Consider the following 15,227-nt stretch of genomic DNA (forward strand, 5'->3'; position numbering starts at 1 on the left):
CTCAAGCATGATTTTCCATACTCGAAGCCCAATTTTCTGATTTAAAATTTTTCCATTTTCCAAATTTCCTTCATAGCTAAAATTTGTCCTGCATCATTGGCACTACAAATATCACTTCCTACACTCTTCTCGTCTCTTGGGCAAAAGGAGTGCATGAAGTTATTTTAGGATGATTCACCCATTATATATGAGAAGAGTGACGCTAGCTAGCCTATAGTAACCCATCTTTTCATGGTGGCCCCTGCACACTAACACAAGGGAGTGCTGTATCCATCTTCCTTATGAAAGGTTCGAAAACGAGTTTAGGTTCGTTTTTAATTAGCAGATGGTTTTCCTTGGAATGTTCCTTAATCACACTCATTGATCTTATCCAGTTGGCTTTGGATTTTTGAAGCAGAACGGAAGTTTTCTGTAGTGGGGAAGCACCTAAACCATACATTAGTGTTAAATAATTGTAATTAAGGATTAGAATGGTGAACTCTGTTTTTTTAAATGCAAGTCATTAAGAAGATTTGCGTCTGCAAGTTGCTGTCTTGCTCTGAGATTTGTCAACACTACTTTTTAATGTATCTAATCTTCTTCTATAGCATTCATCTTTTCTTTTAAAAATTGCAAGTAGGTTTCAAGAAGACATGCACATCCACAAAACTAAAAACCAAAAGAATAAACAAGAATAATTGGCTACAAATTAATACTTTCATATCAGAAGACTAGCTACCACTTATTACTTATTCATATATAATAATACAGATTTGATAACTTTGTTAATTGTGCAGTTGTTTCATTATGCTTGAGAGAGAGAGAGAGAGAGAGAGAGAGAGAGAGAGAGATAGAGGTGTCGATATCTGATACGTCATGAAAGAATAATGATGAACATGTAAAACTTGGAAGAGGCACTGAACCTTCAAATCATATATTAATTATATCAAATATCAATAGTAGTTTATATGGTACCAGTGTTAGTTCCCTTCCTGTCATCACTGCAAGTACTGCATTTTTAGATTAGCTTGACCTAAGCAGGATTGGAAAAACCAGAGAGAGAAGAAAGAATGTTAGCTGAATCTGTTTCTGTTATACTTTTCTGGATTAGTTCCATTAATATCTCTGCTTAATTATATGTAGATTTTGATGAAAGAATATCAACACATCATGGATATTATTTTCAGCAGAGATGCTAGTGATTCTTCATGGTGGAGCATAAAAAAAAAAAAAAAAAAAAAAGGGAAACTGGCTGAAAAGCCAAGTACTATATAGTACTATGTTGCTAAGCTCACTCAGGCATCTGCATAAGATGTGTTCTTGGCCAGTTAAAAGCTGACTAAAAAAAACCTTTTATAAAGAGAATGGATGGGGTTTAGGTATTTGATGCTAACAATTTAGAGAATTTAGTAATTCACCTTGATGGGGCCAAGGTTTGAAGTGCTCAGTGAGTCATCAAAATTAGAAGGAAAAAAACACAAATTAACTTGATCATCACAACTCAGTGTTTAAATTAATAGTTTACCTTTTAAACTGACCTTCTTTGCGTCATCAGTCATAATGTCTTAGTGCTCTGCGTCTGAAACTGGCTTGGATTGGATCCTCAAAGTAAAACTCCCTTTAATTAATTTGACTTCAACTCCATTTCCCAAATTGCAATTTTTCTTTCTCTTCCAAAACATTTCTCCCCATAATTATTACACCCCCACACATGAACTTTTTCCTCTTCTTTAGCATCATATTTATGTGAAGAGCCAAATCATTATCCAAATCTCAAATCTGTATAAAATCATGCTCATGCACATATAGATACAAACACATACATATAAACATCCCCAACACCAACTCATGTCATGGTCTCCAAATGCCACCAACAATCACTATGATGCAATTTGGTCCATATGTTAGATGCATATCTTCCTCCACATGCTATATATTAGACACATTTCCTGTGTAATTTCAATAATTGTTCTTACTGCTGATGTAAGCCCTGAAACTGTTGCTCTCTAATTTGTTGCTAAAGCTGGCCCACTTCTCCATCCATTTCCCTCTCTATAAAACCCCTCTCACTCTTCATGCTGTCATCCCCTGCCCTCTTAGCGAAACAACCTTTGCAACACAAGTTCCAACCAAACCCTTCAAGTGCAAGTTCATCAGAACCTTATAAAGAAAAAAAAGAGATTTGAGCTATGCTTCCAGGTGAGATCATTTCAGGCCTCCACTACCTAGGACCTGAAACTCCAATTCCAGATCCTGCTCACTTTGGCATCATGCACAACAACATGTCCTCTCTCCATTTCAATACTCTCTTTAGCAATTTATCCCAAGCTCAAAACTTTCCTGCAGGCCCTGAATTCACTCAGCAATCTTCAAGCCTCAGCAACAACTCCAGTACTTCTGATGACGCTGAAGAACACCAGCACCTCAGAATCATTGATGAGAGGAAGCAGAGGAGAATGATATCCAATAGAGAATCGGCTCGGCGATCGCGGATGAGGAAGCAGAAACACCTGGATGAGCTCTGGTCACAGGTGGTCAGGCTGAGAAATGAGAACCAGAATCTGATAGACAGGTTAAACTATGTGTCAGAGAGCCATGACAGGGTTGTGCAGGAGAACACTAAGCTCAAGGAAGAAGCTTCTGATCTTCGCCAAATGCTCACAAACCTTCAAATTAGCAGCCCTTATAATATTAATGCTACCACCTTCAGAGAGCTGGAAGCAGAGGTGCCCTGCAACACAGCTCATCTCAGAGCTGAATCTTCAAACCAATCCATTGCTGCATCAGCTGACTTGCTCCATTGAGATAGATGACAATCACTGTTTTCTCATTATGACATAGCTACTTTATGTTCCTTTTGTTCACTATAATTGCTATTTAGTTTTTTCTTCCCTTTACCGTATGAGATTAAAAAGCAAAACAGACCGTGCAAGAACGCACTTAGCCACCATCTTATCTCAACTTGGCTCATATACTTTATCATTTAAATTAAAATCAACACTCACAAATTCAAAAGCAAGTACTTCTACTATTCATAATCTCTTCTCGCCGCATATATATCCATTAATGTACTTGCAGATCATAATTACTGAAATGATATTTCTTTGTAGCCCCATCTCAAAAAATTTATCAAACACTGAATCATGCATATGACCTTCTATCTTTTTCTCATTTGACAATTGAGAACCCCACCAACCCATCTGCAAAAATTAATACACTATGTTGGAATTGCAGTGCTTAAAAAGATCAGAACGAAAGAGAAAATCTCCCATCACTGCCGTAAGTGAAAACAGATTTTATCGAACCAATGTACTAAATTCTGGACAAGAAAGAAAACATACAACGATTGATTTCTGGAGTACAGAGGATGAGCTTGTGGGAACAAACTCAGTGAAGCAGTGTTGCAGTACAGAGAGTAACAGGGCCAACAGAAGGATGACAAAAGGTGGTGGAGGTTTTGGTGCTAGTGGTGGCTCATCATACAAAATGCATGAGTCATGACTACTATGAGACACAAAACATTTGAAAAGGGTTTATCCACTAGCAAGCAAAATCACCCACCTCCCCTCAGAAATGTTTTGTTTTTAGCTTTTCTTGTGAGGGCACCAACGCCTGTGACCTGTCTCTGTTGTCTAACTTTGTTCAGCCAAACTAAGCTTCCATTTGCTTTTATGAATTTGAATCCTGCCAAGAAAGCCTATGCTTCAGGTGTTGCTTCAACAGCACCTTTAGCTTTCTGGTACTGTTTGGAGCACACACACATGCATATGCCATTTATAATGCAGCATTATCAATTAACTTGCCCCACCATATATATATATAGGCCCACTCCGTATTGTATTTCACTAATCCAAACCGTTTATGTTTTATAAAAAAATCACTTGAATCCGATATTGTTTGACCACTCAATTGTGTTATTGAAATTTTAGTATTTTCTTGAAGCACCATATTCATTGATTTTATAGGACACAATTGAATGTCGAAACAGTTTCCAATTTGTCTAATTGTTTGCAAGGATGATCTATGAATGTAAACTTTAAAAATAGATTGTTTGGATCGTTGAAAAAAAATTCATAAGGGAACCTAAAGGATGTCCCTCAAATAAAATTATTTGAGGGATCCCTCAATAGAAGGGGATTGATAATTTTATTTGAGGGACACCCTTTAGGGTCCCTTACGAATTTTTTTTCAACGATCCAAACCATCTATTTTTTAAGTTTACATTCATAAATCATCTTTACAAAAAATTAGACAAATCGGAAACCGTTTCGATATCCAATTGTGTCCTAGAAAATCAATGAACACGGTGCTTCAAGAAAGTACTAAAATTTCAATAATTCAATTGAGTTGTCAAATGATATCGGATTCAAGTGATTTTTTGTAGAGATGATATTTGAATGAGTATCTACAAAATAGACGGTTTGGATTAGTGAAATACAATATTGAGTGGGCCCTACAAAAATGTCCTTCAAATAAGCTTATTTGAGAGATCCCTCAATAGAAGCTCTATATATATATATATACCCTCCAGCCTGAGCCAGGCCTCTACCCCCTCATAGTATATATGTGATCGTATTGCATGAGAATATTCAATATATTCAGTCATAAATCCTAATGTTTAAGCAGCAGTTTATACAGAAGGTAAGGCAAAGGATATATTAGCACAAAACACAAACATCTTCAAATCTTACTTTTGATCTTTTGTGTGGGCCATTCAATCAAACAGCTGCTGTGCAGTTTTTTGACCTTCAGAGACTGATAGATATGAAAAGAAAAATGAAAGTGAGGAGAAAAAAACTTGTGACAATGAGATAAGAAGAATGGGATAAACCAAACCAAATAGATAAGTTAAACGTGTTTTTATTTTCGTCTAATAATTATAGTTGACAAATAGAGACCAGTCACCAGTGCTGCTACTGCGACAATGAAAAAGAAACCTTTGAATTTACCATCAGTGGAAAAAAAAAAAAACATTGATGACAGACATTCATATATACAATTTTTAAATAATTTTTTATTTGATCCCCCAAATCTAGATTTCGTTAGGTATAAAACAATTACCGTGATATAACTTTATTTAAGACTTCGTTTGGTAGGCTAAATTATATAACTAAATAAGATTCATAATCATAGTCGAATGTTTGGCTACGTTTGGCTGCCCAAAAGCAACTTGGATTGGATATGTGTTATCCTGCAAGCCCCAAACGTAGTAAGATAAATAATCTCACCTCAGTTGGATGAGATTATGTATATTTTACTAGGCCATGTAATAGTATATTTAAATTAATTCAGTCTTTTACTTATGTGTAATGTCAAACACATCATTGAATTAGTGTTATCCTCTCCAATTCAAATCACGAAAGATGCCCTAACACTTAACAAGTGATCACTGGCGGTGCCAACTAAAGACCTAGGAGGGTCAGCTAACCCTCCTACCATTTCAAGTTTCTTCTTTGAAAGAACATTTTGACCATTCTAAAGTGTTTTTGACGTGTCTACGGTTGACACTTTCTACTTGTAGCATCTCTATCTCATAAAATGGTGTTTTCATCTTCTTTATTTCATATTATAAATTATGTAGTTGAGATATCATGTGTTTATGAGAACTCCTTTTTTTAAGTAATTAAAAAAGATCTATGGATCGTTCTCTAATTTTCATCCAATGTTACAACGAGATTATCATAATTGTTTAAAGTTGACCCTATTTAACAAAATTTCTAACTACTCCACTGCAGGTGATATCAAAATATAAGAGCACTTCCAAATATGATTTTGCACATATCAGTGCTACCTGGAAGGTAGAGTCATACAAAGTAATGGAGACATTTCCTTTATCACATAAAGGACGATTGAACTCCACTTTAATATGTTATCCAAGTTATCCTTAATTGTGTACGTCCAAACAACTCCAGTTGAATATGTTATCCTTGTAGTTTACGGCAAATGTTTAACCATTTTCCGACCCAGCTGCATTAGCATGTCCTTAGTTTTATAAAACTTTTTGGACATCTAAGTTTGGTCCCAACACACACATCCAAAGTGCATTCCACTAAAACTGCCGTGCGCCAAGTTTGACAACTGACCTAACAATTTTTAACCACGTTTAGTGTCCTAATAAAGAAAGCGGGCAACTCGTATCATTAAATTGAACAACAATTCCACATATTTGAGAAAACAAGTTTCATCATAACGATGAGACTCTAAAGAACAAGAGACGGAGAATCTAGTCACAATCATGTTGGATTTTTCTAAGTCCCAACCAAAGGCTACAAAGATGTCAACCCAAATCTTTCCACCAAAACCCTAATCAGAAAAACGTTTTATAACTGAAATGCAAATTAGACCACGTGAAGCAATTAATTGTGCAGCAAATATGCTACTTGGCAACACCTTCTAAGAGGGCTGAAGTTTGCTTTTCCCTTCAACTTTGACGATATAAAAACTAAACAAAAGTTAACAATCACCGATGACGACTTATATGGTCCCTTCCCTTGCACATTGACTTGCAGCAGGCATGGAGTAATGGAAGCATGCATCCCTTGAAGCATCAAGCGATGATGCGCAGGGAGAACGAACGAATTTCGCTAGGAGTAACATTCCCAAATTCTTAAAAGAGTTTGAAGGCACTCTCAACTCTTTACAGTGTGTATCTGCAATTTGTTTTTAGTTGTCATGCGGAATTGAAATTTGAGAGGAAACAAAGTGGTTATTGTTGGTTTTTTAATATGCCAATTATTGATGTTTTTCTAAATTTTATCATCCAGACATTGATGTCAAAACAGCCAACATGTTTTCATACTCAAAGAAATGAAATGACCCCCAAGCTTTAACTTTTCTGGTCAGGTCATATTTGTAGAACCGTAAGCTAACAAGTCTTCAAAATTGGACTTGTATACAGTTTATTGCAAGATATACAAAGATATTTCAGGCTAACATTCCACAAATAAACATTACAATTACAAAAACCAGATTGATAATTCTGCTACTTAAGACAACAACGCTATTATAGTGTAACTTGTTAACTTACAAGTCTCAAGTCATTCCTCCGGTTTTGGTTTTCGAGTTCTATTCTTATTTCCGTATATCAAACCAGTCTCCTGAAAAACAATTCAAAATTCTAATCAACCAACAAGGAAATGAGAAATTCAATTATATGCACTTGGAATATCATAAACTCGGATGTGGACGAGTTGCAAGGAACAATACCTGAGGATCAGGAACAGGTTTCCTTTTCTCTACATAGGCATGTGGATCCGCAGAGGCCAAAGCAGCCCTTTCCTGTTGTTCTCGCTTGAGGTCCTGTGAGGGCTTAACCCAAAGGAAGTAGGCTAAGGTCCCAGCCACCACCCACGAGGCCAGGTTGCTTCCTCCTCTTAGGCCTCCCATCGAATTCCCTACAAACGACCTCACATTTCCCAATCTTCTCCTCCAAGTGGTTGTCATTGCTTTGGAGTTGTAGCGTTTTGTATCCTATTTTGCTGATTGGGGGCTTAGGGTTTTTGATCTCCCTGCTCTGCACCTCCTTGTCAATATTTGCAAATTCCAAACCTTTGCGGTTAGTTTCAGAACGAACACTGAGCCTTGATCATTTCAGTCCTGCTTGAGGATTAAGAAATCAAATAGCCACCAGGCTGCGTATTAAAACGCGAGTCAAGATGAAAGCGCAAGCAGACATTGTTTGAGGCAGGGAACTAGAGATATGTTGGGACCATTAGACATAACCTAAATATGTGAAATAAGAACTACTTCTATAAAAATAACAACTTTGATGCATAACGTGAATATGATTTCATATCATTTGCATATCAAGTATTGCTGATGCATAAACAAGCATAAAGCCTATCTTTGGAACTGCATTTTTTTCAAGAGAGTGCATTGCATTGCAAGAGCTTTGCTTTCATATTTCCTAAGAAAAAAGCACAAATTGACAATGCCCAGATTCAATTAAATTAAGATTACGTATGGATGTGCTATCCATCTCAGATTAACATACGCTTCACTCTTCGGGAGTTGCAATTTCAATGGCCAAATGGAACAAAACGAAGAAAAGTTTCAGTAAACAAACAACAGATAAATCAGACCCACACCGACACCGATCAGATGAGCTACATCATTCAAACACACAATTTCATATAAATCAAATCGAATTACAAATACATAAGCTATAAAGTATAAATAAAAATTGGGATCAACAGTAACAAGGACAACAAGCCTGACGAAAAATTACCCGATTGCAGAGAACGGAGATGAGCAATCGATACAGAAACGAAGATGACCAACTAAGCTCACGAGTATGCAGAACTGTGATGGCCGATAGACGGAGTGAAAGAGCGGAGAGCTACGAGGAGGCCGCAAATAGAACGAGGAGGGTTCGGTTGAGCGGAGCCTAGGAAATCTTTTTGATTCGGTTGCGCTAGCTTGCACGGGTTGCATAGAACAGCCCAATTGATAGCTGCCACATATTTATTATTTATTCATATTCGTTTTTTGTATATTCTGTCGGTTAGGTTCGTAACAGACTTATCCCTCCGCTTCTCATTTGACACCTAACCTAACACACGTCTTTGGTGAATCGGTTTGGATTGAATTGGAGTTAAGTTCAAGTCGGTCCTTATAATTTGTAAGATATAATATATTGGATGATTGTCTAATTTAACGACGGATATAACTCTTGTCAATTTTAATTGAAATAGTCTAACTTAGTCCGAACCACCAAACCTAGATCCATGACATGACACAGCCACAAAATTCTATAGTAAATACCCTTCATGTGACTATCATTTCATTAAATTTAAGCAAAGTTACCATTAAGATGAATTATATGGCAAATATGAAACTTCATATCTATGTTCTATATATGACACCTCACCGTAGACCGACTCCAACACAGCCCCAATTCTTTATTGAGGACCTGGTTAGTGGTGTCCAGTGGAAAGAGCCCATTCTTGAACTAGGCCTTTGAGCCCTCAATTTACAGGTCTTACAGAATGAATTTGCTCTGGACTGGTACACACAAACAAACATAACTTTGACTTTGGTTTTTCATTTGAGCTAGGTCTGGGATGTAGTGTGAAACACATCATTGATCAACTTAAACACAAAACATGAGTTTCCTTCATTACAGGATGCAGCAAAAATTTATAAAATACAGTGACTAGCTAGTGAAGAGAAAATATATTATATTTTAGTATCATGGTCCAGTAGAGCTGATGTCTTGTGTGTAGATATAGTCTGTGTGAGCAACCATGGACCTTCTGATCAAACACTCTTCACTGTTTAAACCCTTGCAAGCATCATCATCATCCACATCCAGGCTTGGTTCCTCCTACAAATTAAAAAACAGAGACCACAATAAAGTTAAAAACTTTAAAAACAGACTAGTCATCAACACCATATTTCTAATTTTGTGAATCAACAAGAGATGAATTGGAGAAGGGATCAAAAGGGAACTTACAATAGGTGATGATCTGATGGGAATATTGGAAGAAGAAGCATTTGGATCAGACTCAGGTAAAATGGAGGCAGCAGGCATTGATCTGGCTTCTGCCCTTGACAACAGAAGTAGAAAACCCAAAAGGAAAATCAAAGTGAGCCCATTTGCCATTGTTTTCATCTCAAGCTTTAAATAACAGATTAAAAAAGCTCTGTGTGTCTCCTTTATAAAGAACAGATGGAGAAGAAAGAACTGAAGGCTGTAAATTGGGTTTTGAGTGTTTTGACTTGTTAGAGAGAGAGAGAGGGGCAGGCAGGCAGGCAGAGTAAATGGCAATGATATGGAGTGATGATTCTGTCTTTCGAGTTTGGAGGAGAAGGAGGGTGCCAAAATGCCATGAATGAGCATTGATTGATTTGATGTTATAATTGTGCAGCAGCAGCAGCAGCCTGTAGAGTGCAGAAAGTCAAAACGTTGCCATTACCCATATCAGCTCAATGCTCATCTCTCTCTCTCATTTTTCTTCCTAGGAAAAATCACCATTTAAGGACATCATTGAGAAGCGTTTCTTCCCAGTCTGATAATAAGTGTAGTTTTTTGTTTGGGTGATATAGGAAGCTAGCTGTACTCTTCCTATGCAACTGTGTACCGGATGTAAGATGAAATCACGTGCTCTTTTGCTGCATGTGATGACACCTGTTGATGTTGGGGACCCATTGGTCATTTGCATCACAGAATCATTTGCTCTCTTATTTTTCTTAGGTTTATATATAATTTGTTGGTTTTCATGAGGGTTACAAACAAAAATATCACTACACTTAAAGCTTACAATTGCACATAAAAGATATATATAAGTGATATCGGAGATGGGCGAATCGAAATTAGAAATCATTATGATGCATAGATAAATATTGTTCACCACTTGAATTACAAGTCCTTTATAAAACATAACGAATTTGAATATCGAAAGGAACATCATGATTCATAACCACGTTGAAATCCATTGATCCCAGACAAGCAAATACAAAGTTTTGATTTTGTTGAAGAGCCTTGTCCCCTCGGGGGTCAAATGCTATGTTAATGTAGAATGATTTAAAAGGATCTTCCACTTTTCATTACCACATTTTCCAGAAATTACAAGGCTAACATAAGAAGATGGGAAACCCCAGGAACATGGTGGATAATTCGGCATTAAAACTACATAAATCAGAGAGCTTTTGCGGGAAACATGAAGCCCCTTCTATTCTATTCTATGTTATCAATAAAATATAAATCATCATTATAAAAAGATCGTGCGTCACCTTGTTACTTGTTATTAGACAGATTATGCAATCGAGGCCCGTTGACTGTATACTCATGCATGGCTTTGATCTTAGAAAATTAGAAACTCTCTTTGGTTATATTCCCCATAATAATAATCAAGTGATTTTGTTGATGCAAACACAAAAATATATATAATGTAGTTGTGGGTTAGACTAGTTGGTCATGACAGTGAAACCGTCTATTTGCTATCAAGGTTCTATACCCCGACTAGTAAATGAGATTAATTTACAGCAGACACTCAGTTAACACGACAGGGGCTCAAATGGGCTGGGTTTACCAGTGACTTTCTTATTGGGGCCGGCTTAAGCTATGGCCCCGTTACGTGTGTACAGTTAGTTGGCTTTGAGATAGCGCCAAAATAAGTTCCAAGATTTTTTCTCTTTTTCCCGTTAGAACTCTCTCCTCTTATCCTCCAAAACTTCATCAAAACTATCTTCAAAGTTATCTCCAAACTTCAAATGATATTTGCAGGACCAAACTCCGGCGTTCAAATAAGGTTCAACTGGTGAATCCAAGTTTTCAACGATGGCATTTTCTCCAACTCCCATCTCTTCTTTCTCCCTCACCAACCCAACACTGCCCAAAAGGATTTCTTCAGTACCTTCTGCTGTACACTCAAAAGGCGTAGCCAAAGATCTCATCTTTAACCACGACGGTTCAGCCACAAAGAAGCTGCTGGTACCCTTTTAAGCAACTGGGTTTTTGTTTGCTTGGCATAATATGAAGTGGGTTGATGGTTGATTTGGTGGTGGTGCAGGCAGGCGTGGACATGGTGGCAGAGCTGGTTGGGGTTACGTTGGGCCCAAAGGGAAGGAATGTGGTGCTGCAGAATAAGTATGGACCTCCCAAGATAGTCAATGACGGTGAAACTGTCCTCAAACAGGTCTTGATTATTTTATCCAATTTAACCTTATTGGGGTTTTTGATATTTGGTTACTTTTCTTAACTGGTTCTGTTTTTCATCCTTTGTTAAGATTGAGTTGGAGGACCCTGTGGAGAATGTTGGAGTGAAATTGGTGAGACAAGCTGGTGCAAAAACAAATGATCTGGCTGGAGATGGTTCCACTACAGCTGTAATTCTTGCTCATGGCTTAATCGCTGAAGGTGTGAAGGTATGAATGTCATGTCATTTATAGCTTGTCTATTGACTAGAAGAAGGAAAGTACTTCTTCATGTGCTAAGTTGTATCTTTGTACTTATTTAGTATGGCCACGGAGGCTTATCGATAGTTTGTGAAGTGGCTTATGTTCTTATCGACCGATTTTAATTTCTAATAGTGGTACTAGTTTGTGTGGGAATAAAACATATCCTCTGCTATAACGCGAGCAAGCATTCAGTTAAGCTCTGGCAACATTTTTGTATTGTACATAAACTTTCTTCTAGGTTACTGCAGCTGGCATGAACCCCATTCAAATTGCTCGTGGCATTGAGAAAACTGTGGTAGCCCTCGTTTCTGAACTCAAATTGATGTCCAGAGAGGTACCCAAGTTTGTTTATCTTCTTCTAATTGTTTGAAAGATTGCAAACTCTGGAGATATTATTCAAAACCATGACTAAAAGTATAGCAGAAACATTACATTAGGCTGTAAAGAGCATTTTACACAATATTTTGTAATTAATTCAGCTTGCAGCCTATGACATATTTTACTATGCAGATTGAGGATCATGAGCTTGCACATGTTGCTGCAGTTAGTGCAGGCAATGATTATGCAGTGGGGAATATGATTTATGAGGCTCTTCTTCAAGTAGGAAAGAAGGGTGTGGTTACTATTGAACAAGGGAAAAGTACAGAGAACAATCTACAAATTGTGGAAGGAATGCAGTTTGATCGTGGATACTTATCCCCTTACTTTGTCACTGATAGAAGAAGAAGGATAGTGGAGTTTGAAAACTGTAAGGTAAGAACTATAAATTACATACAGGCTGACATATTCTCCTATGAAGTAATTAGAGGTCATAAACTTCGTTGGTTGCAGTTACTTTTGGTCGACAAGAAAATTACAAACCCCAAGGAGATGTTTAAATTATTGGACAATGCGGTGCAAGAAAAGTATCCAATTGTGATAGTTGCAGAGGTCATTGAGCAGGAAGCTCTAGCTCCAGTAATTAGAAACAAACTCAGAGGTGTGCTGAAAGCAGCTGCTATTAAAGCTCCTGCCTTCGGTGAGCGCAAAAGCCACTACTTAGATGACATTGCCATCTTGACTGGAGGTAGTAGGCTAAACACCAAAGTTTAGATATCTAATTAACTCCATTACCCTTCTTCACAATCTTCATTTTGGCTTTGCTTGTATTTTGCAGGAACTGTAGTAAGAGATGAGATGGGGATTATCCTAGAAGATGCTGGCAAGGAGGTTTTGGGTACTGCTACTAAGGTTGTGATAACTAAGGATTCTACATTGATAGTTACCGATGGTAGCACTCGAGAAGCTGTAGAAAAGAGGGTTTCTCAGATACAAAAGCTTGTTGAGGTACATTCAACATCTCTTGGTACTCTTCTTTGGTGCTCAAGTGTAGAATGAACATATTGGTAGTATTCTCTGATCAATACACACTCTAATATTTGTTTTTCAGAACACTGAAGAAGAATTTCAAAAGAAGATATTAAATGAAAGAATAGCAAGATTATCAGGGAGAATTGCTATTCTGCAGGTAATGGAAAATTTAATGCACTCAGCATCTTTATAATCTGAATGTCTGAAGACTGGCTTTCTTTCCAGATGATGTATTTGGTTTTAATAATTGAATCGTAGGTAGGAGCACAAACACAAGTTGAGTTAAAAGATAAACAACTTAGAATCGAAGATGCTTTGAATGCGACCAAGGTAGGTAGCTTCTTGCTTGCTGTTACTATTTTGACAAGAAGTTGAATGCCATTAGCAAATGGTTGATTTCTAACCAGGCTCATAATATAGGCAGCAATTGAAGAAGGTGTTGTAGTTGGTGGTGGCTGCAGTCTTTTGAGGCTCTCCAAAAAGGTGGATGGTATTAAAGAACTTTTGGATAATGAAGAACAGAGGGTACGCTTATCTCAGATATTTCAATAAAATATTATCTCAATTTACTTATGCATGTTTTCATACTGTTCTATTTGTCTCCACTAAGCTTTCATAACCATTGTGATCTTATATCTACTGTGCGCAGATCGGAGCAGAAATCTTCAAGAGAGCTTTAAGCTATCCTGCAAAACTGATAGCAAAAAATGCAGGTGTAAATGGAAATGTTGTAGTTGAGAAGGTCTCTGCATGTTAAATGCATTATCTTCTTAAAACGTAATTTTAGACTTTATGCACTTCACGCTTTATGACCAGACCAGATATATTTGATCAAACAAACTCCTCTGTTGAGACTTGTTAAATTTTGCAGATTCTATCTAACGATAATATGGGGTATGGATATAATGCTGCGAAAGACTGTTACGAAGACCTAATGAAAGCTGGGATCATGGATCCATCGAAGGTATTGTAATATTTAATGTCTTTTGAAGAAAACTTCAACACTTCATGACATATATAACCTGGGATCATGCATGTTAAAATATGCTATGCAATATAGTCTGGAGTGAAAATGTAAAGCAGTCACAGTTCCCTATCAAAAATTGGACAGGTTGTTAGATGTTGTTTGGAGCATGCAGCATCAGTCGCCAAAACTTTTCTGACATCCGACGCTGTTGTAGTCGACATTAAGGAAACACAGCCCTTTCCAAGAAGAAGGCCACCAAAGCTGCCCAATATCCCAAGAAGAATGCCACCAGAACTGCCCAACATTCCAAGAAGAATGCCACCAGACCTGCCCAATATCCCAAGAAGAAGGCCAACACCAATGTCCATGTCCATGCCAAACTCAGGTAGTTCCTGCCTTCCAAACAAAGGGTTTTGTTTCTCTGATTTTCCTGTTTCACTTTGATATATTGGGACTGTTGAAGTGATAATGAATTCAAACATCTGATCATTCAGGTGCTGGACCATTTGGCCTTTAGATGGCAGATGATGGCTATACTGATGCAGCCCACAAAACCCTGATTTCATCTATCTGAGCAAAGTTGAAGGGGTCATGAAAGAGCCATGAAATAAGATAGCTGTTCATAATTCAGCTACTGCACATCAAGTGGATGGCTTCAAAATTACATGAAGTTCGCATTGGGGGCAAGAATGCTACTACTCTGAAACGCAATGCAGCAAGATAAGGTGGTTGCCTGTTTTGTAAATTTACAAGAAACAAATGACTAGCTGTTAATAGGAAATTTTCTTTTTACACATTGTATGTAAGACCGACCAGAGGCGTCCTACCATGTTCATACAAGGTCCATAACTAGATTGTTTGCGGTACAAGATTGACATGTAATAGGAATTCATTCTTTGTCCACGATCAAATTTATCAAAATCCTCTGTGATTTTAAGGTTGCACAACTTGAGCTTATAAGAGTGAGATTTCATGGGACATACACAGCATAAATATGATAAACAAGTGAAGCACTGCATCCAAACCGTTG

General features: G+C 37.4%; 4 protein-coding genes across 10 annotated transcripts; 2 read left to right on the top strand and 2 right to left on the bottom strand.

Moving 5' to 3' along the window:
* The first annotated feature begins 1,962 nt into the window (after positions 1-1,962).
* On the top strand, positions 1,963-2,926 carry BZIP (basic leucine-zipper 8). 2 transcript variants are annotated; one of them, XM_088253603.1, is made up of 2 exons: positions 1,963-2,178; positions 2,326-2,926. In XM_088253603.1, the coding sequence occupies exons 1-2, from the start codon at positions 2,169-2,171 to the stop codon at positions 2,781-2,783; spliced, it is 468 nt and encodes a 155-aa protein (XP_088109729.1). In that variant the 5' UTR covers positions 1,963-2,168; the 3' UTR covers positions 2,784-2,926. The 2 variants fall into 2 exon arrangements, with proteins under 2 accessions (XP_088109729.1, XP_021815154.1); XM_021959462.2 differs by having other exon boundaries at positions 1,967-2,926.
* A 3,820-nt stretch (positions 2,927-6,746) lies between these two features.
* On the bottom strand, positions 6,747-8,452 carry LOC110757691 (subtilisin-like protease). 2 transcript variants are annotated; one of them, XM_088252687.1, is made up of 3 exons: positions 8,207-8,452; positions 7,186-7,610; positions 6,747-7,076 (listed from the first exon to the last, which is right to left on the bottom strand). In XM_088252687.1, the coding sequence occupies exons 2-3, from the start codon at positions 7,420-7,422 to the stop codon at positions 7,017-7,019; spliced, it is 297 nt and encodes a 98-aa protein (XP_088108813.1). In that variant the 5' UTR covers positions 7,423-7,610; positions 8,207-8,452; the 3' UTR covers positions 6,747-7,016. The 2 variants fall into 2 exon arrangements, with proteins under 2 accessions (XP_088108813.1, XP_088108811.1); XM_088252685.1 differs by having other exon boundaries at positions 7,186-7,575; positions 8,207-8,451.
* A 618-nt stretch (positions 8,453-9,070) lies between these two features.
* LOC110757765 (uncharacterized) lies at positions 9,071-9,979 on the bottom strand. Its single transcript, XM_088247534.1, has 2 exons — positions 9,434-9,979; positions 9,071-9,304 (listed from the first exon to the last, which is right to left on the bottom strand). Exons 1-2 carry the CDS (start codon positions 9,818-9,820, stop codon positions 9,170-9,172), a joined length of 522 nt encoding a protein of 173 aa, XP_088103660.1. The 5' UTR covers positions 9,821-9,979; the 3' UTR covers positions 9,071-9,169.
* A 1,134-nt stretch (positions 9,980-11,113) lies between these two features.
* On the top strand, positions 11,114-15,144 carry CPN60BETA4 (TCP-1/cpn60 chaperonin family protein). 5 transcript variants are annotated; one of them, XM_021959392.2, is made up of 14 exons: positions 11,117-11,413; positions 11,493-11,618; positions 11,710-11,847; positions 12,119-12,214; positions 12,391-12,633; positions 12,712-12,946; positions 13,037-13,206; positions 13,310-13,387; positions 13,489-13,560; positions 13,651-13,755; positions 13,880-13,972; positions 14,102-14,194; positions 14,342-14,582; positions 14,692-15,144. In XM_021959392.2, the coding sequence occupies exons 1-14, from the start codon at positions 11,261-11,263 to the stop codon at positions 14,712-14,714; spliced, it is 1,866 nt and encodes a 621-aa protein (XP_021815084.2). In that variant the 5' UTR covers positions 11,117-11,260; the 3' UTR covers positions 14,715-15,144. The 5 variants fall into 5 exon arrangements, with proteins under 5 accessions (XP_088103760.1, XP_021815085.1, XP_088103757.1 ...); XM_088247631.1 differs by having other exon boundaries at positions 11,116-11,413; positions 12,391-12,946; XM_088247632.1 differs by lacking the exon at positions 12,119-12,214.
* Positions 15,145-15,227: the final 83 nt, after the last annotated feature.

This window comes from Prunus avium, chromosome 1, assembly GCF_965620075.1.
Source record: "Prunus avium chromosome 1, drPruAviu1.hap1.1, whole genome shotgun sequence".
Lineage (NCBI taxonomy): Eukaryota > Viridiplantae > Streptophyta > Magnoliopsida > Rosales > Rosaceae > Prunus > Prunus avium.